The 25,472-nt window shown below is 40.3% G+C and overlaps 1 protein-coding gene across 1 annotated transcript; it reads right to left on the bottom strand.

The window, feature by feature from the left end:
• Nucleotides 1–3,045: 3,045 nt before the first annotated feature.
• On the bottom strand, nucleotides 3,046–25,454 carry LOC143296526 (tRNA wybutosine-synthesizing protein 4-like). Its single transcript, XM_076608531.1, has 16 exons — nucleotides 25,374–25,454; nucleotides 23,872–23,996; nucleotides 22,567–22,645; nucleotides 21,446–21,529; nucleotides 20,763–20,874; nucleotides 18,564–18,711; nucleotides 16,131–16,197; nucleotides 14,738–14,769; nucleotides 13,772–13,862; nucleotides 12,864–13,062; nucleotides 11,861–12,103; nucleotides 9,742–10,320; nucleotides 9,150–9,247; nucleotides 7,563–7,756; nucleotides 6,824–6,953; nucleotides 3,046–5,991 (listed from the first exon to the last, which is right to left on the bottom strand). Exons 1-16 carry the CDS (start codon nucleotides 25,434–25,436, stop codon nucleotides 5,821–5,823), a joined length of 2,415 nt encoding a protein of 804 aa, XP_076464646.1. The 5' UTR covers nucleotides 25,437–25,454; the 3' UTR covers nucleotides 3,046–5,820.
• Nucleotides 25,455–25,472: the final 18 nt, after the last annotated feature.

Below are 25,472 nucleotides of genomic sequence, written 5' to 3'. Positions count from 1 at the left end.
CAGCGATGCTTGGGATTCTCCTAATCCAGAATTATCTCCCTTCATGCAAAACTCGGTGTGTGTGTGTGTGTGTGTCCGCATTTTTCACTTCCGACAAAAAATCCAAAACGGCACCCAAAAATTAACTCATTCAATAAAGACTCTGTTGATGATAAAATGTCAAAATGATGATAAAACTGTGATTAATGTTTTGGACCAAACTTGACCAAAAATAATGTGTTCAAAAGATGGGGGAAAAAAAAAAACACCAGGTTTTATCTACAATCTGAACTGATCTTGAATTACAATCATTGCAATTAAGAAACAAACGCACACACATACACACTGAGAGAGAGAGAGAGACAAAAGTGAGAGAGAGAGAGAGAGAGAGAGAGAGAGAGAGAGAGAGAGTGGGTAGGTGACCCAAATTTTAAACTTGTCAAAATCTGTCTGAAACAAAGCATATTCATGAATTTTAAGATCTTCTGGATATGTGTATACTCACCATCATCAACATGATTATTTGGCCACCAGAGAGCCAGCAAGCAGAACTGTCACCTCTTCAAGTCTCCAAGAAGACATACAGCACAGCCCCAAGGAAGATGGTTTGGTGCTGAACCCAGGTTCACATCACTCACTGCTCTGATCTGGTACATGTGTACCAGGAGACACCCCAGTGGCTCTCACTGGAGGATTGCAGATGCAGTTCAACCTGTGTATCTTGATGTATGAAGTATGCTCTTCAGGATTGACAGTGGCCTCGCATACCAGTTTATATCTCCCTGAAAACAGAGTATGATTGCCTACATGATGGGGGGGAAGTACAGTCATACACATAAAAGCCCACCTGTGTTTACAAGTGAACATGGGAGTTGCAGCCCACAAACAACAAAGAAGAAAACTTGTTTAGATTGGAGGATTGGTGCACAGATAGTGATTAAGACTTTGTGTTTCAATGCTCCCCATTGAAATAAAGGTGCCAAGAGGAGAAGAAGAAATTACCTGAAGAATCACATACAGCACTGGGAAGATTGTGTTAATTCCGCCTTCAGACCTTTATGGGATCTGCTTGAAGATTTTTAAGGGTGGATGCAACAAAATCTCTTCAGCTGAAGACATTTCATCGATGTGAGGCCACTGTCAATCCTGAAGAGCATACTTTAAACATGACATCAAGATACACAGGTTGAACGAAATCTACAGTCTTTCAGTGAGGGCTAGTGGGGGGTCTCTTGGAACAAAGCAAATCTGCTTGCTTTGCACTGGACAGCTTCCACCCTCTTCACCCCTTTCATTGCCGCTGGGTCCCATATTGCTCCGGAATATTCCAGTCTTGTGCATACCATGTACCACCTTGTAATGTTGAGTTAGCACCAATCTTCAGATTGTTCCATTTGTTTGTTTATGCCTTTATTTTTTCTCAAGGCCTTAGCCCGTTGGGTTGTGCTGCTGGTCAGGCATCTGCTTAGCTGAAGTGTTTTTTGTATTTCTTTTTATCACAACAGATTTCTCTGTGTGAAATTCGGGCTGCTCTCCCCAGGGAGAGCGTGTTGCTATACTACAGCGCCACCCTTTTTTTTTTTTTGTATTTTTCCTGCGTGCAGTTTTATTTGTTTTTCCTATTGACGTGGATTTTTCTACAGAATTTTGCCAGGAACAACCCTTTTGTTGCCGTAGGTTCTTTTACGTGCGCTAAGTGCGTGCTGCACACGGGACCTCGGTTTATCGTCTCATCCGAATGACTATATGTGTTGTAGTGTATATATGGATTTGTCCAAATGCAGTGATGCCTCCTGGAGTAAGTTTGTAATTGAACTGAACTGAACTGAACTTCAGATTGTTGTGTTAGAGGACCAGGGTTCTTTTTCTTTTGCTTTGTACACTACATTGTCAATATGCTTGTCAATTTTGGCATTGTTCAACAATACGATGTCAAAGCACCTGGTAGTTGTAACAACATCAGGTGCACAACCATAGATCCTAGACTCCTGGCTACTGATGGCTTGCTTTCAACTCAGTGCATCTGTCCAGGTGAAAGGACATGTGTGAATTTCTGATCTAAACTCTAAAGCTCCCAGAGGCCAACCTGCAAAGCTATATTTCAAGGTCTTAACTCTCTCCATACGAACAGCGAAAGAGACGACGTTAACAGCGTTTCACCCAAGTTACCATCAACAAAATATTGCAAGCAGAAGGCTCTTATACTGAAGAGGTGAATGATGGCAAAGAATACCACAATTCTGATGACGGAAGCTAAAGGTTGGGTCATTCAGACACCCACTGGACATCCGAAGGGTCTGTGTAGAGGAGAAGAGAGGACTGGCCGTACTGAGTGAGTTAAACTGCAGTAATCAAACACCCAAGAATGTTTCTGAAATTTACCAAGTTGGAGGTTGAGGGGGAAAAGTGTTACTTCTTATTCTGTGAGTCAGATCTTTGTTTTTATACTGCCACTCTGAAGTGGGTTAATCCATGTGTGACAAAGTTTAAAACAGCTGATTAAGTAAATGCCAAAGTAATGGATTCTACTGTTTGTTTTGAAATATGTTTTAGAGCTCATTTAGAAACTGACATTCAAATCAATTTTATTTACTGCTCCCAATGTTTATCAATAATGTAGGGACTTAGTTTTAGCCAGTTCAGAAAGACAGTTGTGGCATGAGGATACATTTCTGGATTTTTTCTTTCTTTCTGAAATTCTGTTGAGAGAAATATATCATGACTACTTTTGACTTGAAACATCTGCTCTTTGTTTCAAATTGAAAAAAAAAGTGGCTTGTATCTGCAAATTAAGCAACAGTTAAACAGAATATTTTGAAGCATGCACATTAAGCATATTGCTTACAATTTATAGAATATCTAAGACGTTTGCCTTTGAATGTCTAATGATGTATTATTACAGCCTAACAACAGACTAACAACATTGATCCATTGTACAATTTGTGTAAAAAATTAGCATGTTTGGAAAAGGCATTGTTATGGATTGACCCATTGTGTCACACACACACACACACACAAACACAAGCCTACTTATACTGAAATGATTGCAATATATAATATGTATCAATAGAACATATACAACTGTGAGACTGAAGTTTATTAATACAAAAACTAATACACTGTCACTGTGTAAGATTATTTAACCAACAATCAATCTTTGTCCTCAATCAGTATTTAGCAACATGCACCACTTATAGATAAGCACTTGTTCGTCATGAAAAAAGATGGTTCAGCATTACATAAACAAAGGCCTTCCAATTTTTTTTTTTTTTTAATTATTAATTTAGAAAACTGATTTTCAATTAAGATCACACAGTCAAGAAGTCAACCATGCAAAATACAACTGATATCTACCAATAGTTTAGATTTTACAAATATTCATTAACACTTTTGAGAAATGAACGCAGATTAACTAAACACCTAAAACAATAACAACAACATAAACCAAAATGAAATACTAAGGGATTTGCAAATGAGCATCTATTACCCAACAGTTATCACATACTGATGCATAACTTAAAGACATGAAAAATAAACTTGAAAGATCGCATAGCTCAAAGTCATCCAGTGAAACAATAGGAGGAGTTTGTATTATACTCCATGTTTGGTGTTACATATACTTACCATGTCAAACTGATGCAAACTAGGCCTATTGGTTTGCTCTGCTTGGCCAAATTTCGCGCGGCTAACAGTGAAAAGACGGGCCGGGCCCACCCGCTCTCAGCCAATCAAACGCCTCTAAAAACTATAAGCGCTTAACCATTCCTTTGGCCATTTCAAAAAGATATCAAGTATGAAATAAAAAGAAATGCTTATTTCCCTATTGAAAATCTTATCAAACTCTCCTCCTCTCTTTCTCTCTCCACTGTCGTGCAAGCTGACAAGGAATCAATTATTAAACCTAAAAAATCCAACCACCACACAATGAGTAAAACAGCATAATGAATTTCAATTTCCACTAGTGGAAACAAAGGTTAAAAAAAAAACAAAAAAAAAACAATCCTGAGTAAATAACAACAAAAATGCTTGCTGCTTGAACGTACACAGTAAAACAAACAACAAAGTAAATCAATGGTAAAGAAATTAACAAAGCTCTGTTAAATATAAAGTGTCACTTAATGTCTTCAAAAAGAGGCCAATTTCACACGTTATAGTGTTTATGCAAATCCAGGACATCTGCAAAAAACTTACTAGTTTCATCATTCACAATGCACCAGAGGAGTAAAGAATACCACTGGATAAGAAGAAGAAGAAAAATGCACAATGTGTTTAAGAACTATGAAAACTTGTCAGAAGATATGAGAAAAAAACACATTTTGTGCAGTCTGTTACTTTTCTCACATTCTACAGTCCTCATTGTGCAACTATTTCATATCATAAAACTGGGAAATATCTTTTATAATTTTACAAGGTTCAAAGTTGAAAGCATTTTATTCTACAACGCAGAAGTGTTTCTCGAACCTTCAATAACATTTCACCCAAAATATCAGGGCAAATTTTCAATGTTAAATCAGTGATAACATTCATTTCAAGGGGAAGGAAAATGCAAAGGGAAACAATTTTTGGACAAATGCCTGCATGTAAAAAGCCACAACACTCATTCCATAGAAGCAATCAGACCCCCAGCTCTCCATTTTGCATTCTTCTTTTTCTTCTGCGTTCACTCGTATGCACACATGTGGGCTTTTACGTGTATGACCGTTTTTTACCCCACCATGTAGGCAGCCATGCTCCGTTTTCGGGGGTGTGCATGCTGGGTATGTTCTTGTTTCCATAACCCACCGAACGCTGACATGGATTACAGGATCTTTAACGTGCGTATTTGATCTTCTGCTTGCATATACACACGAAGGGGGTTCAGGCACTAGCAGGTCTGCACATATGCTGACCTGGGAGATCGGAAAATTCTCCACCCTTTACCCACCAGGCGCCGTCACCGTGATTTGAACCCGCGACCCTCAGATTGACAGTCCAACGCTTTAACCACTCGGCTATTGCGCCCGTCCATTTGGCATTCAATCACTGCTGTTTCTCCATTGCAGTTTTAACCTTAACGACTAAAAGTCAACCCACTGTGATAAAATTCACACATTCACAAAAAAAGCCTAGCCACGGTTTGGAAATGTTCACAGGCTTTCAATGGTCTGGAAAATGTTTGGTTTTTTTTCTGGACAATATCAGACAAAAGTTCATTCCTTTAAAATATTACTGAAATCGATGTGCCTTTAAATTTTGTTTGTTGGTATCGTCCATAAGAGAGAGCAATGTTTGGAGCTTGTCTTTTTTCTTGTACACTGCATTTAAATTTAGAGATATTGTATTGCCTTGATGATGTGATTTAAACATCAATTTCGTTTGATGTGACTGTTGATATATATGTACAACATTTTGGTATGGCTGTTATGTGCTTGTATGTTAATGTACACCCCTTCATGAGGGGCTATGGCCTGTAATGAATAGAACATTCACATTTGCATTCTCACACACACGCGCGCACACACACACACACACACACACACGCACACACACAAACACAGAGATTCACACAGGCAAATGTCATATCCGACTCGCACAAATATCCTATCCTGACTTTCAGAAATAAAATCAATCACAAACTCAACCTGTCTCAGCCTGTATTACATTACATGAAAAAAAAAAACAACCCCTCAGCCAGCCAGCGAACAAGCCAATCAATCAATCAAAAATAAGCCAAGCTATCAATACAGCAGTCAAACAGCATGATCAATGCAGCAGTCAAAACGATACCGTCAATACAGCAATCAAACGACACAATCAGGAAGACACCTCCCCGAACACGCAGACATCGTTGATCTCTCCTCATCAAGGCACAGCCTCCAGACACCTGGCGATGTCCACGACCACAGGGGTGTGGTTGAGGTGGGTGCCGAAGGAGAAGCAGTTGCCCCCACCCCCCAGCACCACAATCCTCCCGTCTGGCAGCAGCACGCTGTCATGGCGATGATACATCAGCAGCTGAGTCCTGGTCACACTCTGCACCACACAGGATGGGAACAGTGTGATAAGCATGTGAAATTCTAATCTTGAGGTGTGTGTTGGAGGTGTGAGGGGGAGAGTGAGTGGGAGAGGGTTGTAGGTGTGTGCGTAGGTGTGTGTTAGTGTGTGTGTGTGGAATGCGCACATGCATATACACGTTTGTGACGTGGGCCAAACCAAAAGGTTGCTCTTCAATCTTTTTTTTTTTTTTTTTTTTTTTTTTGCTGTAGCGTATTGAGACACTGCTAAGTGCTCGGCTCAATGCCGGGCTGAGTGACAGTGGTAGCCTGTTGATGGCAGTATGAGCTATCCAACAGACTGAAAGACTTTGAAAAAAAAAAAAAAAAGGAAGTTCTACTCAAATCCCATGAACATTTCTCACTCACAAGAGATTCACCAACAAGCATGATTCTCAATGCAGTCTGGAACCCTGACACAGCTAATCGAAGAACAGATGAGGACAGAAAAAAAAACCCACATCAATACAGTCAAAAATAAATGCAACACAATAACTTACCAATTAAAAGAGTAATAGTGTGACCAATGCATTAACTCTCTCCATACGAACGGCGAAAGAGACGACGTTAACAGCGTTTCAGCCCAATTACCATCATCAAAATATTGCAAGCGGAAGGCTCTTATACTGAAGAGGTGAATGTTGACAAAGAATACCACAATTCTGACGACGGAAGCTAAAGATTGGGTCATTCAGACACCCACTGGACATCCGAGGGGTCTGTGTAGAGGAGAAGAGAGGACTGGCCGTACTGAGTGAGTTAAACCAACGCAATAGCTAACACCTGACTAAAAGCAAACCAAATCAACTCACAGGGAAGGAGAACTCCTGTGCCTGCCCGGTGGAGAGGTTGACAATGCCGATGCCTGGAGTTTGCCGACACAGATTGACTCCCCCAACACAAACCAGTTTGTCTCCAACCACGTGACAAGAGTGAGAATATCTGTAAAATAAAGCGCATCCATCGTCTGATCATTTATATTCACTGAGCAAATAAAAAAATCTGTAAAATTTGACAAAAAACAAACGCCAGAGAATCGACAGACAGACAGAAAATACGAAAAAAAACTTAGTCGTATGGAGAGCACAGGTACAGGAGTCATGATGGCTGTTGGAAAAAGAGGGCGCTAGCCAGCGGGGCAAAGGGGAGGTTACCTACTTCCGGGAGGTTATCGGCCGTAGTTTTGTTTTCTCCGCATAGGCGGATAGTAGTTTGCACAGGCAGGAATGTCAGACCCCTGCCAGAGTCTGCACTAGTTGGGTCACGGTTAAGTATGTGTAATTAAAAAATCTGTAACATAATCTGATAAAAAAAATTATATTCACAAATTTAAAAAAAAAAAAAATAAAAATCATTTTTCACTTATTTGTTTTCAATACTAAGCAGCTTTCCCCCCAACCCCAAAGGAAATTATGGTCTGGTTCACAAGTAGACAAAATTCCTCCTTTTTTTTTAAGCAGTGAATGAATTTCCATAAAAAATGAACTTCCTCCAAACCCACAGAGATATGTTCAAAGACATCACACACAAAGGTATCCCGAAGGAACTCACCGGGCCAGGAATGCTCCGGAGACAGGGAGGCGCCTCCACACGAGAGAGGAGAGGTTCAGGAGGTAGATGGAGTCCTGGGGGTTCTGGTCCCCATCCACTCCCCCCACCACCACCACCTGCTGCACGCCCCGCTCGTCCCAGCTCACCATTGTGTGCGAGTGGAGACTGCCAGGGTGATCACCCGTGCTCTCCACCTGTCCCGTTCAGGCCAGTGATCATGGGCTTGAGTTAACTGTACGTGCACACTCATTCACAAGCTCACTCACTCACTCATACATATGCTCTTATAGAATACCTTATAGAGCTTACAAAATGTTGTATGAGTTAGATATTAGGGGAAAGAGAAACTGGGTCACAGATGTACGTATTTGTTTATTTAGATATGGATTTGGTGATGTATGGTTGAATCAAGGGTGTTGGTAGTATAAATCAGTTTGTAAGACTTTTCCGGCAACGCTTGATTGATTGTAGGTGGCAGGACTGGAATTACCATATTCAAAACAGTGAAAGATTTAGTTTCTATAGAACTTTTGGACATACGCATGATGTTAAACAGTACTTGGTATGTAACATGGACATGTATTTGAAGTATGTAACAACAAGATTTAGGTTAGGCGTGTCAGACTTAGCTACACATTACTATAGATACAGAGATTTTACTGACAATGATTTAATTTGCCCACTATGTAAAGAAGACAAAGAAGACGAGGTACATTTTGTTTTTCGTTGTCCAGCTCTTTGTAGAATTAGAAAAAAATATATACCACCTAAGTACTATCGACAGCCATGTTTATTCAAACTGAGTTTATTATTGTCATCCACGAGACATGCTGATATATGGAATCTGGCACTGTTTTTACACCAGGCATTTAAATTTCGGGATATCGTGACATCTTAAGATGCTGTACCTCATTGCAGTGTTTATGTAATATGTGTACTTATTATGGTTGGTTATATATTTTCATTTTGTTTGTTATTACTTATATTGTCACTTACCCCTTCATAAGGGGCCTAGGCCTATTAATGAATAAATAATCTGAATCTGAATCTGAATCATACGTATGCTCCCGCTGACACAAGCAGACGCAGTGACCTACACACACACACACATGACTGACTACCATTCACAAGATACTTTTAAGTTCAATATTTTATTTAATTTCCAGATAAAAGTGTGAATCAAACTTTTTAGCACCCAACAGGGGCACACTTCAGTGTGCAACACAACACGAATTCATTACTACTAGTTAGAAAACTTCAACATCTCACAAAAAAAAAAAAAAAAATCAATGAGTTCATCATGCCATCAAGATGTTAGATGATGGACAAACAAAATGGTCCAGAAACACAACGAAGAAAATGAAAAATGTCATAAAAATGTTAACAGCTCATTGTCAAATATAATCTTCACCGAGGATGTATTATCAACGCTCCAAATTTTGCTAATCCTACATCTGCCTTCTGATGTAAAACCTGAGCGACATTTGAACCTGAGGAGAGTACGCTGGAAGACAGGAATATTATTTTGTTGACTGCATCATATGTATGCCAAGAGGTAACTGTTGTAAAAAATAAACACCTCCCTACCTTTGTCCACACGCCACTGTACACATCCAACATGAATGTATCAGACAGCACCTCTGCCTTCTGAGTACGGCCTCCATGAAGGAACACCCAGTCATGACCTGTGCAATAAGAACACGCTTGTTGCAGTTGTTACGTGTTTTAATCATTACCTGAGTGTAGTGTACTTCCGTTTTCCTAACATCAACTACCTATGTAGACATTACACACAGTTACAAATATTACATGAGTGTGTAATGTTATGTGTACTTATGATTTATCAACATCAACAACCTATGGATACATTACACACAGTTACATACATTATGCACATGTGTACACACACACACTAGTTTTTACATTACTGAATCATGTTTGTTTTGGTTTTTTTCTTTTCTTTTTTTCTTTTTTCGACATTATCTGCACTCACAGATGAAAAACCATGTACCTAAATCTATGTATGTGTACACATGCAAGCAGAGACATTTGATACATATTCCACATCAATAATCACGTTTGCTTAAAAACCAAGGAAAGAACGATACATATCCTCATCCTTTTCAACACATACTGACAAGACCCACACCACTGAAACCAAAGTCCAGCCACTGCTCACCTTCAACAGTCACCAAAGCAGAAGCATGTCTCCACCTTGCGCACGGAATATCACCCGACTGCTTGAGGATGGAGGTCAGCAAATGACCACCCTCAAACTCAGTCCTCTCCTCCCTCTCTGTCACCAGAATGGAGCGCACACCACTCTCACAGACATCGGGTCTTGTGCAATCCGCATCCAGACCCAGCGTCCTGGTGGGAGAGACGTCACAGGGCTGTGGTGGAGGGAGGGAGGGGGTATCACAGACAGAGCTTTTCACGCAGGCTGCGCAGCCGGAGTCACCACCGTTCCTAACACAGACATGCTCAGTACAGGTCCTTTCCGCAGTCCTGTTGCTGTCACTCAACTCTGTGTTTGTTATCAAAACATCAGGTGTGTTCACATCTTGCACCGTCTCTTGAGGAAGACGCGGCGGTATGCTGGAATATGACGATGCAGGCGGCTGTGTGTCGGTGCCTGAGGACATGACCAGGTCCAGCAGCAGCAGCTGGGAGCAGAGGAAGAAGGGAGACTGGCGACCCCCCAGCAGGAGTACTCTTCCGTCAGACAGCACCACAGAGGAGTGGTACATCCGGGAATCTGGCCAGGAGTGAAAACAGATAAATATCAAAAAAACAGGTAAAGCAAACAAAACAGAAATTTTAAATTCTAAAATCAAACGAATGTGATGACAAAACAAATAACGCGGGGAAATTAATGTACAAAAACGAGTATCAAAAATTAGACAAATTTGATGATACAACATTTGGGATGGGAAATTAATGCAATTAAATGAATATCAAAAATTAAACAAATGTGACAACAAAACATTTGAGGTGGGAAGCAAATGAGATAATGAAAAATTAAGTGTGAGAAATTCCTGTATATGAATATGTGAATGTATATCAAAATCTATTTATATTGCAGTTACAATAACACTAACACTGATATGTTTGAAGTACAAATAAAGAAGGAAAAAAAAGCCACAAAACACTATTAACCAATGAGCAAACAAATGAACAAGGCGACACAAGAACACCAACACACATGCAAAAATAGTCTACAAAGGAAATTTTCTATCTAAAATTACGTTTAAAAACATACTTACCGTGGCCCAACTAGTGCAGACTCTGGCAGGGGTCTGACATTCCTATCCTGTGCAAACTACTATTCGCCTATGCGGAGAAAATGAAACTACGGCCGATAACCTCCCGGGAGTAGGTAACCTCCCCTTTGTCCCGCTGGCTAGCGCCCTCTTTTTCCGGCAGCCATCATGACTCCTGTTCCTGTGCTCTTCATACGGCTAAGTTTTTTCGTATTTTCTGCCTGTCTGTCGATTCTCTGGCGTTCTTGTTTGTTGTCAAATTATGTCTCCAACCAGGTCACATAATTATGTAGCTTGATTGGGGAATCGTGCTATCTTTAAGTCAATGTGTTGTAAGTGCCAAAAAAAAAAAGTAAAGTGATGGTCTCAGGCAGGGCATTCCAAAAGATAAAGACTGGATATAATGAATGGGAACATAATGACCGTTAATCAACACCTGGGCCTAGGAACACACAGCAGACGCTTAACTGCGGATCTGAAGGAGTGTACAGGTACGCAGACACACAGAAATTCATACAGCATGTAATTCTAATCAGAATGGAAAGCACAAGAGACGTTTATGTTGTTAGTTTATTGGGTTGGGTTTATTTTTAAAATCATATTTTAAAAGTATCATATGTTCACCATATGTTTGTGCATGCAGACAAAAAAAAACAACAGATTAATAGGAGAGCATAATTATGTGACCTGGTTGGAGACATAATTTGACAAAAAACAAGAACGCCAGAGAATCGACAGACAGGCAGAAAATAGGAAAAAATTAGCCGTATGAAGAGCACAGGAACAGGAGTCATGATGGCTGCCGGAAAAAAAGGGCGCTAGCCAGGGGGACAAAGGGGAGGTTACCTACTTCCGGGAGGTTATTGGCCATAGTACTTTCGTTTTCTCCGCATAGGCGGATAGTAGTTTGCACAGGACAGGAATGTCAGACCCCTGCCGGAGTCTGCACTAGTTGGGTCACGGTTAAGTATGTGTAATTAATCAGAAAATTGACATTCCCAATCCAAAAACCAAACAACATGACATAGAACTTACACTGGATGTCTTCACTGCGACACCTAATCAGGCAGGTCTCCATGGTGGTTGTGTCAGTCAAAGACACCTCTTGCACCCTCTGGTGTCGACCATCCACCTCCCCAAACCCTCCAGCTGTCAGGACGTAGCGCCCACCCACCAAGGCACTGGAGTGACTGAAGCGCTTCACGACGCCCCTGTCAGCTGGTAAACCTTTCTGCGACACCATTTCTGGCACAGCGCTTGGCTGATGCGACATGCTCTCTGCACACCGAACGAAAAAGGAAAATGGTGTTAAGAGATATTGTCATGTCATATCTGTACACATCGAATGAAAAGGGTAAATAATGTTAGAGATATCGTCATGTCACATCTCTGTACACCAAATGGAAAGGGGAAAAAAAATGGCACAGACATCTTCATGTCACATCTCTGTAGACCGAAGTAAAAGGAAAAATAATGTCAAAAGATATCATCATGTCACACCTCTGTACATCGAATGAAAAGGGAAATATAATGTCAGAGATATCATCATACAAACGCAAAATGTTTCACATCCCAAGTGTAATGCAATGCTAAGTGACTCAGTTTTTAAAACTCCAGTGCTGTGTCAGTTAGCATTACAACTGCAATACCGGAAACAAACTGGACAGAGGCCAGTGAATAAATCCACAAGCATGAACAACAAACGATAGAAAGGACCTCCTGTAAACACACAAGTGATGAACAAAATATAAATGAAAATCAATGTATAAATAACAATGATACAATGGCACTCATTACAAACTATTGGACTCTATTTGTGACACACATTACACACACATCACAAACTACTGGGCTTTATTTGTGATCTATAGCAAGTATAATTCAACAAAGAACTAATAACTATTTTGAAAGAACACACACACACACACAAACACACACACACACACACACACATTCTCTCTCTCTCTCTCACCAAATAAGAGACCCAAATGAAAAAAACCCAAAAAAACATTCCAATTTTCTATTTCAACACTCGTACCTGTGGGTGGCTGGGTGAAGATAAAATCAGCGATGCTGGACGACGTGGAGGCGACCAGCAGGAAGTAGTGGGCGCACTTCAAGTTGAACTCTTCGTACTCATCAAAGGGATCCAGAGTTTCTATCCTCGCCCTCTCCTCCGCAGACAAACAGTGGCGATAGATCTCGTTCAGGTCATGGCACTTGCACTTCTGCCAACCCTGTGAGGGCGATAACAGCGACAAATGGTCTGAGTGCGGTTTTGTCAGAAACAAAAAAGATAACAGCTATTCTACTGTAAAATTCACTTCTGCAATTGTAATAACTAGACTCAGTTAAAAAAAAAAAAAAAAAAAAAAAAAAAGTAACAAAAATACAGTTTTATAAAAATGCCATTAAAATGTTGCAATGAGCACACAATAATTCAATTTGAATTACAGCTAATGTAAAAAAAATCAAACAACCAATATGAAGCAAAAAACTGAATGCTTTATATATTTTTAGATAAATCACCTACCTTGGTCTCATTCTGGTAAAGATTACAATGACAATACTTTTAAAACTTAGCCGTATGAAGAGCACAGGTACAGGAGTCATGATGGCTGCCGGAAAAAGAGGGCGATAACCAGCGGGACAAAGGGGAGGTTACCTACTTCCGGGAGGTTATCGGCCGTAGTTTCGTCTGCTCCGCATAGGCGGATAGTAGTTTGCACAGGACAGGAATGTCAGACCCCTGCCGGAGTCTGCACTAGTTGGGTCACGGTTAAGTATGTGTAATTAAAAATACTATTTCAATATACAAAAAAAAAAAAAAAAAAGTATACAGTTAATCAGAACATCCTTGCGCTTCTCTTTCCCAGTATTTCTGTTAAAAAGCGTTTAATACATACAACACACAAACAATTCCTTCATCTGCATGACATCACTCACAAGATCCAGAAACCTTTTGATCTGGCTCTCAACAGTTGGAAATGAAGTAATGCACTTCAGTGGGGACCCGATCGTGTGGAAATGGTTCTGCCTGCAAATATGAAAAAAACAAACAGACGGGCGCAATAGTCGAGTGGTTAAAGCGTTGGACTGTCAATCTGAGGGTCCCGGGTTCGAATCACGGTGACGGCGCCTGGTGGGTGAAGGGTGGAGATTTTTACGATCTCCCAGGTCAACATATGTGCAGACCTGCTAGTGCCTGAACCCCCTTCGTGTGTATATGCAAGCAGAACATCAAATACGCACGTTAAAGATCCTGTAATCCATGTCAGCGTTCAGTGGGTTATGGAAACAAGAACATACCCAGCATGCACACCCCCGAAAACGGAGTATGGCTGCCTACATGGCGGGGTAAAAACGGTCATACACGTAAAAGCCCACTCGTGTGCATACGAGTGAACGCAGAAGAAGAAGAAGAAGAAGAAGAAAAAACAAACAACAAATGAAATCATTCAATGTCAAGCAACAGTCACCACCATTCCTCCTCTTGCTTTCAGTTTCATGACCTTACTGTAACTATTCCAGCCACTGACAAAAGTTAAACATGATGAAACATAGCATGCCAGAAGTACCCGAACTCTGTCAATGGTTATAATCAACCATAATGTAAAATGTGTAACATGACAAGAAATCTTACAAAATGTTCTTGTGTGTGTATGCATCCATGCTTTACACAAACTTGTGTAAGTTTGGCTCTTGATGAGCTTTGTCAGCTAAAATGGCCCAAATATGTCCTCTAAGACTCATAACTCCTGAAATTATATTTCATATAGCTATCTGTCTTATATATATATATATATCAAAAGTATGATTTCATGAGTCTATCTTAAAAAATAAACAAATTCATAAAGTCTCCAAAGCAAATATCATATAAAAAAATTTAATAAATAAAACAAAGTAACTCACATGAATATTCCAAATGCATCATCTGGATTGATCTGCAACAAAAATCAACACAGCTGTAATACTACCTGTCTTAGCACGGTGATTAGCATCACAGACATAGAGAATGATGTGTGCATGAATGACAAAGTGAGTCTGTTTACACATTAGTGTTACTGTTAGTTCTCGCACATATGCGTGCTTGCATGCGCACACGCAATTCACATGCATATGTGCTTCATGTGTATCTGTAAATGCACTTGTTTATGCATACAAGTAGGAATCTATTCTCAGCATTGATCACCTTTTCTTTGTTCTACTAAAAAAAAATTCATAACTTAATTATGTATACATGTAATGCAAATTTGAAAGTAAAAATAACAAGAGAGGCAAGGCCTTCAAGACTCACTTGTGATACACTTGAAAAAATCCAAGCTTTTTATGTATTGAGTACAATTTCAAAGTGTAATGTTTAAGATGAGAAAGATCAGTTTAAAGCAAATTAAGTCCCCTAGCATTAATTACAGAGTAATTTACTATCTGCACCAAAACGTTTGCAAAATAAATAAAACTTCCTTGCTTAGCAAAAGAAGTTCCTGTTTGAACAAAAAATGATAATAATGACTGCTCTTGTTGTTGGGTCAGAATATCAGATCAAAGTGCCAAGTTTAGAGAATAAAAAAATATAAATATAACAGTAAATACAGTTTGCATATAATTAGGCTTCATTTTTTTTTTTTTTTTTTGTGCCCATCCCAGAGGGGCAATATTGTTTTAATCAAGATGACTGGAAAGAACTGAATTTTTCCTATTTTTATGCCAAATTCGGTGTCAACTGACAAAGTATTTGCAGAGAAAATGTCAATGTTAAAGTTTACCACGGACACACAGACCCACAGACACACGGACACACACACACACACACAGACAACCGAACACCGGGTTAAAACATAGACTCACTTTGTTTACACAAGTGAGTCAAAAATGATGAGGCTGATAACAAAGGGAGAAGAAGAAAGACAGTACATCGAGGACAGATTTCATAAAAGCCACGCCAGAGAATCGACAGACAGACAGAAAATACAAAAAAAAACTTAGCCGTATGGAGAGCACAGGAACAGGAGTCATAATGGCTGCCGGAAAAAGAGGGCGCTAGCCAGCGGGACAAAGGGGAGGTTACCTACTTCCGGGAGGTTATCGGCCGTAGTTTTGTTTTCTCCGCATAGGCGGATAGTAGTTTGCACAGGACAGGAATGTCAGACCCCTGCCGGAGTCTGCACTAGTTGGGTCACGGTTAAGTATGTGTAATTAAACAGATAAAAGAAAACACCCCGAGAAAGGACCACAAAGAAAATCAGCAATGAAACAAAAGATCAGGGGATTGGGGACAAGGAAAAAAATTATCAAAACTTCATACCTGTTCAAACATAATGAAGAATGCATCCTGAAATGTTTCTCCAGCCCATTTTACCAAGGCAGACGAGCTGGAAAAAACAACAACAAAAAAGATATAATTCCACAACAATAAATGATTTCAAATCACTGGAACCTGTAGCGGAGACTGAATCATTTCCATTGTTATACCTATAAAGTGCTGCCTCCTCTTTCAGATTCTGCACAGCAAAAGTTCTATGTTTGAAAGATCATACTTTTAATTTTCATTGCGCACAGTACGAAAACAAATCTCACCAAAAATCTTTAAAACAAAGCTCCTGAACTTCTTCAACTTTACAAGCAGCCAAAGCTCAAACAGCATACCAGATATGCCACGTCTTCTGTATTTGGCAATTATATATGTTAGCGACTGAGCAGCCCTCTTCAGGACAGCACTGCTCACCTCCATGGCATGAGGAAGGGGCTAGAAAAGGTGCCCTAAACATTGCCTGCTCCACACCACCCTAGTCAGCATACTGCAGCTGACGGGGACCCTACTCAAGCGGTCGACACACAAAAGAAAGAAAGAAGAAAACAAGGAGCACCCCATTGACCATTGCCACATGGAACGTGCGTACGCTTCTGGACAGAGGCGACTCGGACAGACCACAGAGACGCACAGCACTCATTGCGAGTGAACTAGCCAGGTACAACATCGACATCGCTGCCTTAAGTGAGTGTTAGCAATTTATCTGCACAAATAGGTATAAAGGTATAAAAAGTGAACATGGTCACCAAAGCTTATCTTCTTTTCCTGTAAGCCAATGCCCTAATCCATTTTCTGGCAAAGTCAAGTAACCATCTTCATTACTGGGATCAAATCTATTCTTAATCTATCACTTTTGTTTAAATACATTACAAAATAATTCAGTTACTGAACAAAGACAACAATAAACATTAAACAATATTCTCTTTCTATAAATCCTTACTGCAAACTCAAATCCTTTCGACAACAACAACAACAAAAATAAAAACAACACAAAACTAAAGTCAAACAAACAAACAAACAAACAAAAAACGTGAGAAAAAAACAACGAAAAACAGGTATGAAAAAACAAAAACATTCACAATACTATTGTACAAAAACATTCAGAACACCTCAAAATACAGCACAACTCTTAATAATCTGACACACAAACATCACTGTGATCCAAACGACGATGAAAAGCACCGAACAACATACCAACGTCTGGTCATGTACGTCATGACACATTCAGCACAAACATCACTGTGATCCAAACGACGATGAAAAGCACCGAACAACACACCAACGTCTGGTCATGTACGTCATGACACATTCAGCACAAACATCACTGTGATCCAAACGACGATGAAAAGCACCGAAGAACACACCAACGTCTGGTCATGTACGTCATGACACATTCAGCACAAACATCACTGTGATCCAAACGACGATGAAAAGCACCGAACAACATACCAACGTCTGGTCATGTACGTCATGACACATTCAGCACAAACATCACTGTGATCCAAACGACGATGAAAAGCACCGAACAACATACCAACGTCTGGTCATGTACGTCATGACACATTCAGCACAAACATCACTGTGATCCAAACGATGATGAAAAGCACCAAATAACATACCAACGTCTGGTCATGTACGTCATGACACATTCAGCACAAACATCACTGTGATCCAAACGACGATGAAAAGCACCGAACAACATACCAACGTCTGGTCATGTACGTCATGACACATTCAGCACAAACATCACTGTGATCCAAACAACGATGAAAAGCACCGAACAACATACCAACGTCTGGTCATGTACGTCATGACACATTCAGCACAAACATCACTGTGATCCAAACGACGATGAAAAGCACCGAACAACATACCAACGTCTGGTCATGTACGTCATGACACATTCGGCACAAACATCACTGTGATCCAAACAACGATGAAAAGCACCGAACAACACACCGTCTGGTCATGTACGTCATGACACATTCAGCACAAACATCACTGTGATCCAAACAACGATGAAAAGCACCGAATAACACACCAATGTCTGGTCATGTACGTCATGACACATTCAGCACAAACATCACTGTGATCCAAACGACGATGAAAAGCACCGAACAACACACCGTCTGGTCATGTACGTCATGACACATTCAGCACAAACATCACTGTGATCCAAACAACGATGAAAAGCACCGAACAACATACCAACGTCTGGTCATGTACGTCATGACACATTCAGCACAAACATCACTGTGATCCAAACGACGATGAAAAGCACTGAATAACAGCACAAACATCACTGTGATCCAAACAACGATGAAAAGCACCGAACAACATACCAACGTCTGGTCATGTACGTCATGACACATTCAGCACAAACATCACTGTGATCCAAACGATGATGAAAAGCACCGAACAACATACCAACGTCTGGTCATGTACGTCATGACACATTCAGACAGCAGCAGGGTTGGGGAGTCAAAGTCCGCCCCGCAGAGACGCAAGGCGGCCTCCAAGGTGTTGAGCTGAGTCAGATCCACTCCCAGCAGGCAGTAATCCGATGTGGACAGTTCTGAGGACAGTCAACACAGGAGTTTCAGTTTCAGTAGCTCAAGGAGGCGTCACTGCGCTCGGACAAATCCATATACGCTACACCACATCTGCCAAGCAGATGCCTGACTAGCAGCGGAAAACAGGAAACAGTCACAACATTACACAAAGAGGGAACAAAACTCACAGCATTAATAAAACAATGGATAAAAATCACAACGTGTTAAACAATGGAAACACTCACTCTGTACCCTCATTAATTTTTATAAAAACAATAACCCTATGTTGCAATTGTCTGGATACATCCAAATGCCTAACAGACACAAAAAGTATGCATACATACATAAACATGGGGGAAAATACACACACACACACACAAACACACACACACACACATCATGAAACTGACAGTACTGGTGTAAGTGGGGGTGAGATGACGTCAGTAAAAGGAAATTTTCTTCCTAAAATTATATTTATCTAACATACGTACCGTGACCCACTAGTGCAGACTCCGGCAGGGGTCTGACATTCCTGTCCTGTGCAAACTAATACCCGCCTATGCGGGGATAATGAAAGTAGCTATGGCTGATAACCTCCTGGAAGTAGGTTACCTCCCCTTTGCCACCCTGACTAGTAGCAGATGCCTGACCAGCAGTATAACCCAACATGCTAACTCAGGCTTTGAGTGCATGCATATACACATGTATGTGTCAGAATGGATTTCTTCTAAACAATTTTGCCAGATGACAAGACTTCTGTTAACTCACTCAGTACGGCCAGTCCTCTCTTCTCCTCTACACAGACCCTTCAGATGTCCAGTGGGTGTCTGAATGACACAACCTTTAGCTTTCGTCATCAGAATTGTGGTATTCTTTGTAAACATTCACCTCTTCAGTATAAGAGCCTTCCACTTGCAATATTTTGATGATGGTAACTGGGGTGAAACGCTGTTAACGTCGTCTCTTTCGCCGTTCGTATGGAGAGAGTTAACAGGAATTCGTTTTTGGTGTGCTAAGTGTGCGCTGCACATGGGACCACAGTTTATCATCTTTTCCATCTGGCGACTGTCAAACGATGGAAGATGGCATGGTTTGGTCACGTCATACGACATAACACCCTCTCCAAAACCATCCTGCAAGGGACTGTAGAGGGAGGGCGCAGACGGGGGCGGCAGAGAAAGAGCTGGTCCGACAACGTCAAGGAATGGACCAAAATGACGATGCCAGATCTCCTCACGACAGCTGCCAACAGAACGGCGTGGCCAGCTATGACATCTTCCTCATGTCCCCCCAATGACCCCAGCGGTCGAGGGAATGAGTGAGTGAGTGAGTGAGAAAGTGACTGAGAGAAAGGGTGGGACTGGGATTTGAAACCAGACCCTCACAGACACTGTTATGGCAGACAGGTGCCATTCTGCCACTTCTGCCTTGTTGACTTGACACCCTCCTCCAATGTTCAGTACCCAAGAACACCCTGTGACTGCAGAGACCATACAATGTTCCAACTCTTTGTGCTGATTGCCATGATGATCTCAGTCACATAATGCTTCTGATGAATTTTAAACGCGGGGATCAACACTTGGCTTATCAATTTAACACCGCCACAGAATGGTAGATCACAGCCATGTAGAATTTTGAACAGTCAACTCATTACACTTACCATAGTTGGTTATCGGACGTAGTTCTCTCATTTTCTCCGCACAGGCGGATAGTAGTTTGCACAGGACAGGAATGTCAGACCCCTGCCGGAGTCTGCACTAGTTGGGTCACGGTTAAGTATGTGTAATTAAACATAGTTTTCAGATCTTTCTTTCCACACATAATAAATGCCTGTGTATCCCACTAGACGTGTTTTTTTTCTCTTTTAGCAGTCATGTCTAAGTCAGATTTTACATAAACTGGATACTTTCCATATCACACTTTGCCAGTTTGTAAGTTGTAGCCATGTTTGTAAAGAGACTGCATGTGAAGCCAGAACTAACATTCATGCACATATATTTGCACAAGCCCACACAAAGATCACACACTAACGAACACATACATGCATAAACTGAAGTAGAAAGCAAAGACAAACCTATTGGAGGCACGGGTGTCTTTTCATTTCCATCGAAGTTGAGGAGACCAGACAATGTGCTGTTGCTTTGTATGATGGCATATTTTCTCTTTGTTACCTCCGGGAAATCAATCTGTCAGAAAACACACCAAGCTGTGAAAATGGCAATGTACATAAATCGAAAAACCTTCAATACTTGCATTCACTGAGTATATTATTGCATAAAACATTAAGTCCAAATGCAGTAAAGAAATCTTTTTGCTATGTTATCTCTGGCAAAAACAATAATGCAAAAATAAAAAATTTAAACGCATCGTAATAATTAATATTCAACTTATGTACGAGTCGGATTGTGGGCTGAAAGACTGTGTGGTGTGAGTGACAATCCTTTGGATGCACAGGTAACTTACAATTGTATTGACAAACATATATTATACTGAAATTCACTGAAACAACAATATTAAGGCGTTTAATAACAATTTGTATTAACAATTGTGTACAAGCATGCGCCTATGTGAAATACTTAAATTTCATTAACCAATTATTCTAATTCAGTCGCTTTTTCTTCCTCTCTCTCCTCCTTCCTCTCTCCCCCCGGCTCCAATCCTGTTCTCACTCCCCTACCACCACACCTACTCATCTCTCACACACACAATGAGTGGTTCTGTACAGACACTGACAGTGAAAAGACGGATTTCTCATACCTCATAAAAGGAAGTATCCAAAAGCAGACCTTCTGCTTTCAGTCTAAAGTATGCTGAGTCAAACCCAGCTCCGAGAGATACAATCTGGGGAGAAAAAAAAAATCCAAGCGTTTATGTTAATGCTCACTGTATCCGCATGTGTGGTGTTAGTGTGTGTAAAATGTGTGTAAGTTCGAGAGTTAAATGCTTGTGTGTGTGTGTGTGTGTGTGTGTGTGTGTCCAAATGCAAGTTGAAGTTTTCACATCAGTCCCACACTTGTCAGTATTTTCTCCCCCTCCGCTAGACCTTGAGAGGTGGTCTGGACGTTAGTCATTTGGATGAGACAATAAACTGAGGTCCCATTTGTAGCTTGCATTCAGCATACTTATAAGATCCCACAGCAGCAAGAGAGTTGTTCCTGGCCAAATTCTGCAGAAAAATCCACTTTGACAGAAAAACACACACTCTTGCAAGCAGAAAAAAAAAAAAGGTGGCACTGTAATGTAGAAACGCTGTCCCTACGGAAAGCAGCCCGAATTTCACACAGAGAAATTTGTTCTGACAAAAGAGTGATACAATACAATTTAACAGACCAAATAATTTATACTGCTGGCAACACACTGCAGTTCTGAAAAAAACAAAATCTAAAATTTGATTTTGCTTGTGTGCTTGTGCTGGAATCAGTTCCGCTAATGCTACACAATGTCGTAAGCAAACAAACAAAAAAAAAAAAAGTAATTTGAATATTTCATTCTAAAATTGAATTTTTACAACTCAGACGACAACCAAAACTTTACCATGAGTTTCATTTTTAAATTGAAAATGAGTGACAAGCTCAAAAGACAATATTCAGCATCTCAATATTTATCGTAAAACATTATAAGCATAACATCTGAAAGCTATGTGTGTGCACATGCGTGAATGCTTGGTCTCCATGCATGGAAGTATACTGAATTTAAGCACAAGTTTATGTTCAACTTAATTATTTTTGGTAATGACTGACAGAGACAGACAGATAGATAGATAGATAGATAGATAGATAGATAAACAGATATGTGCACACATTGTCATATGTCTGCATTTTCAGTAAAAATTATATATGAATATATCAGTTATAAAATACATAGGAAAATTGCCTTACCTGCTTCTTACATCCATGGTGTTTCGTGAGAAATTGTCTTAGCACTTGATCGATGCACACTGCTCTCAGAAAGTACCCTCTGTAAAATAAAATGTGATTATATATGTATCACATCAAACGGGCAGTTTGATATTTTTTAACTCACTTGTGTGAAACAAAGTGAGTCTATGTTTTAACCTGGTGTTCGGTTGTCTGTGTGTGTGTGTGTGTGTGTGTGTGTGTGTGTGTGTGTGTATGTCTGTGTGCATTTCCGTATCATTAACAGTTTTATTTCGTTAAGGTGCATTCCGAAATCCGAAAATTCTAAAAACCGCTTCCCACTGACTTGCTGGAAGATAGGTTGTGCTTGGTGAGAAGACATGACCTCGTTTTTCTTGTTCACAATTAAAAGGAAAGAAATACAAATTCTCGACAGAACACATACACTATACAGTGAAACTAACTACACTAAAGTGGACACTGAATTAACTGGAATGAACATGAAAGAAAAAGTGGAGCGGTCGTTTCTTCGGCAGCCCGTTGTCAACCAGTTCGTGCAGATCAAAAGATCTACCATGTGTTGTGATGTGATGTGAAACGATGGCAACGTCTCCTTTACCATCGAAATAAAAGAATAATCAAGATATAATAAAACACACAGAAAACACGATTTAAAGGGCGCTATTACATCCAATACAATCACATCTTTTTATTGCACAAAGAAGAAAACATCAACATTGCCTGAAGTATTAAATTCAGTAAAATGACGTCAGATGCGCCGCAGCAGTGGAGATTAATCTGCTTGCTTTGGAACTGAACATGCATGGGTTCAATCCCACTTGCATGCCCTTTTTTTTCTTTTTTTCTCCCAAGCTTATGTATGTGTATGTATGTGTGTGTGTGTGTGTGTGTGTGTGTGTGTGTGTGTGTGTGTGTGCAAGTGTTCATGTGCATTATGAAAAGAAAAATTATTACTTTAACTTTGCTCAATTTCAAAACACCCAAGTACACCAGTGAAATGAGAAAATATAACAGACACTAAAAATTTATGTATTGCCTTTAGAGCATCTGATCATTTTTCATGACTCATCTGTCATCATGTCCTGTAAAAAAAAACACACAAAAAACCCAAAAAAACCTAACACTACAGATACACCACTAAGCTGCAGTACAGTATCATTTGATTAAATAGATGTACAGTCTACTTTCATCAGTAACTCCCTGCTAACTCTGGATGAGCGATGCCAGGGTTATGCCCCTGATTAATATTTTGAAAATGCAGCAAAACAAATACAAAACACCTGCAACATATAAAACGGAACCAACCTGTTAATGAGAGGTGCTCGTCGTGTGGTTTTGGCCACAAAGTGTCTCAGAAAGTCATCACTGAAGTAGCCAGCAGCAGACATGGAACACTTGCTGACTATGCTGTTATCATTGGTGCCTTGGACCTGCCATCAACAAACAAGAAAAGCATGATGCACCCCTGTGAATCTTCTTAATTAAGACCCAATGAACTTCCACATTCTTTAACTGAGTCACTATGCATGTGCATGTATGTCATATATATATATATTTATATATATATATATATATATATATATATATATATATATATATATATATATATATACATACAAATATATATATATATATGTGGAAAGAACCAAAATTACAATGGCAGTATCATAATCTAGAGGGGCCTTTTTTTTTTTCAAGTTCTTGTCCAGAAGGATCTGATTTCTTCTGGGAAGTTTGACATAGTCACAAGCATTGACAGCAAGTTGAGCTGGATTTAGAACTACAAGGAAGTACAGTTATCGACACTTGAATGAGTCACTTCCTAGGAAGATACATAATGTCTTATTCATGGAAGGACATCATCACTGTAGCAGTCCCTGGGAACCCCCCCCCCCTCCCCCCCCCCCCCGACTGGCACAGCCATAGCCTTATACAACACAACTTACCAGTGGGGTAAAAAAAATAAAATAATAATTAAAAGGAGGGGAAGGCTCATTGGAAGAGGCAGGGTGGGGGTAACTAAACAAAACTGTTGGGGGTTGGTGGTGGGGTGGGGGGTGGGGGTGTTAAATCTACTATGTTATGTTACAGGCAGGTGGCCAGTCTGGACTTGAAGCAGTCCAGCAACTCGGTTGTGACAACCTCTTGGAGCAGTATGTTCCATTCCCTTATCTAATGTTGGCATGTTTTTTCTCACCGCGTGCAGTCTCATATCTTCAGAATCTATGGCTGACACTCAAACATGGAGTCATAAGGAAGAAATATGATTGTGCCAGCTAAAGCAAATCCACTCTGATTATGTAGTCCCTCACAGTGATAGACTAAGACTGTGGCTACACTTAATCAAGATACTGTCCAATACTGTTCAATGGATCTTCTGAATTCATCGGTCAAATATGCATATCAGCATCCCAGGGTCTGGCAGCTCGCAGCAGATTAGGAGGTCTGCACACAGTGATAGAACAGATGCGCTCACTGCTGTGTGGTCACTTGCACTAGCTGGGTCTTGAAGCTGGTGACATTCTCTGATTCTGATAGATAAGTGCAAGGTATGCTAGTAGTGGTCAGAGCACTTCTGTCAGAGTACAGTGTGCAGAGTGTATAATCAACTATATCAGTCGATCTTGTCTAAATGTGTCACTGTGTTAGTTGATGTCCAACCATGATCAGATGCAATTTTCACTTTCAAAATCAATGCATAGCTTAACAAGAATGCTTTTAAATATATACTGATGCATTTCACATGATACAAAACAAATACAGTCAGTTATATAATAATGCAGATCTGAATAATCGTGTCCACTTACGGCAGTTTCCCTGCGACTCTTGCTTGTCTTCGGCTTTCTTTCTGTCGATTCCTTCTGCTCCATTTTGCTTCAGATTCCACGGGAAGGGCGATAACTTTC

This window comes from Babylonia areolata, chromosome 2, assembly GCF_041734735.1.
Source record: "Babylonia areolata isolate BAREFJ2019XMU chromosome 2, ASM4173473v1, whole genome shotgun sequence".
Taxonomy (NCBI): Eukaryota; Metazoa; Mollusca; class Gastropoda; order Neogastropoda; family Buccinidae; genus Babylonia; species Babylonia areolata.
This window is presented reverse-complemented; position numbering and strand designations above follow the sequence as displayed.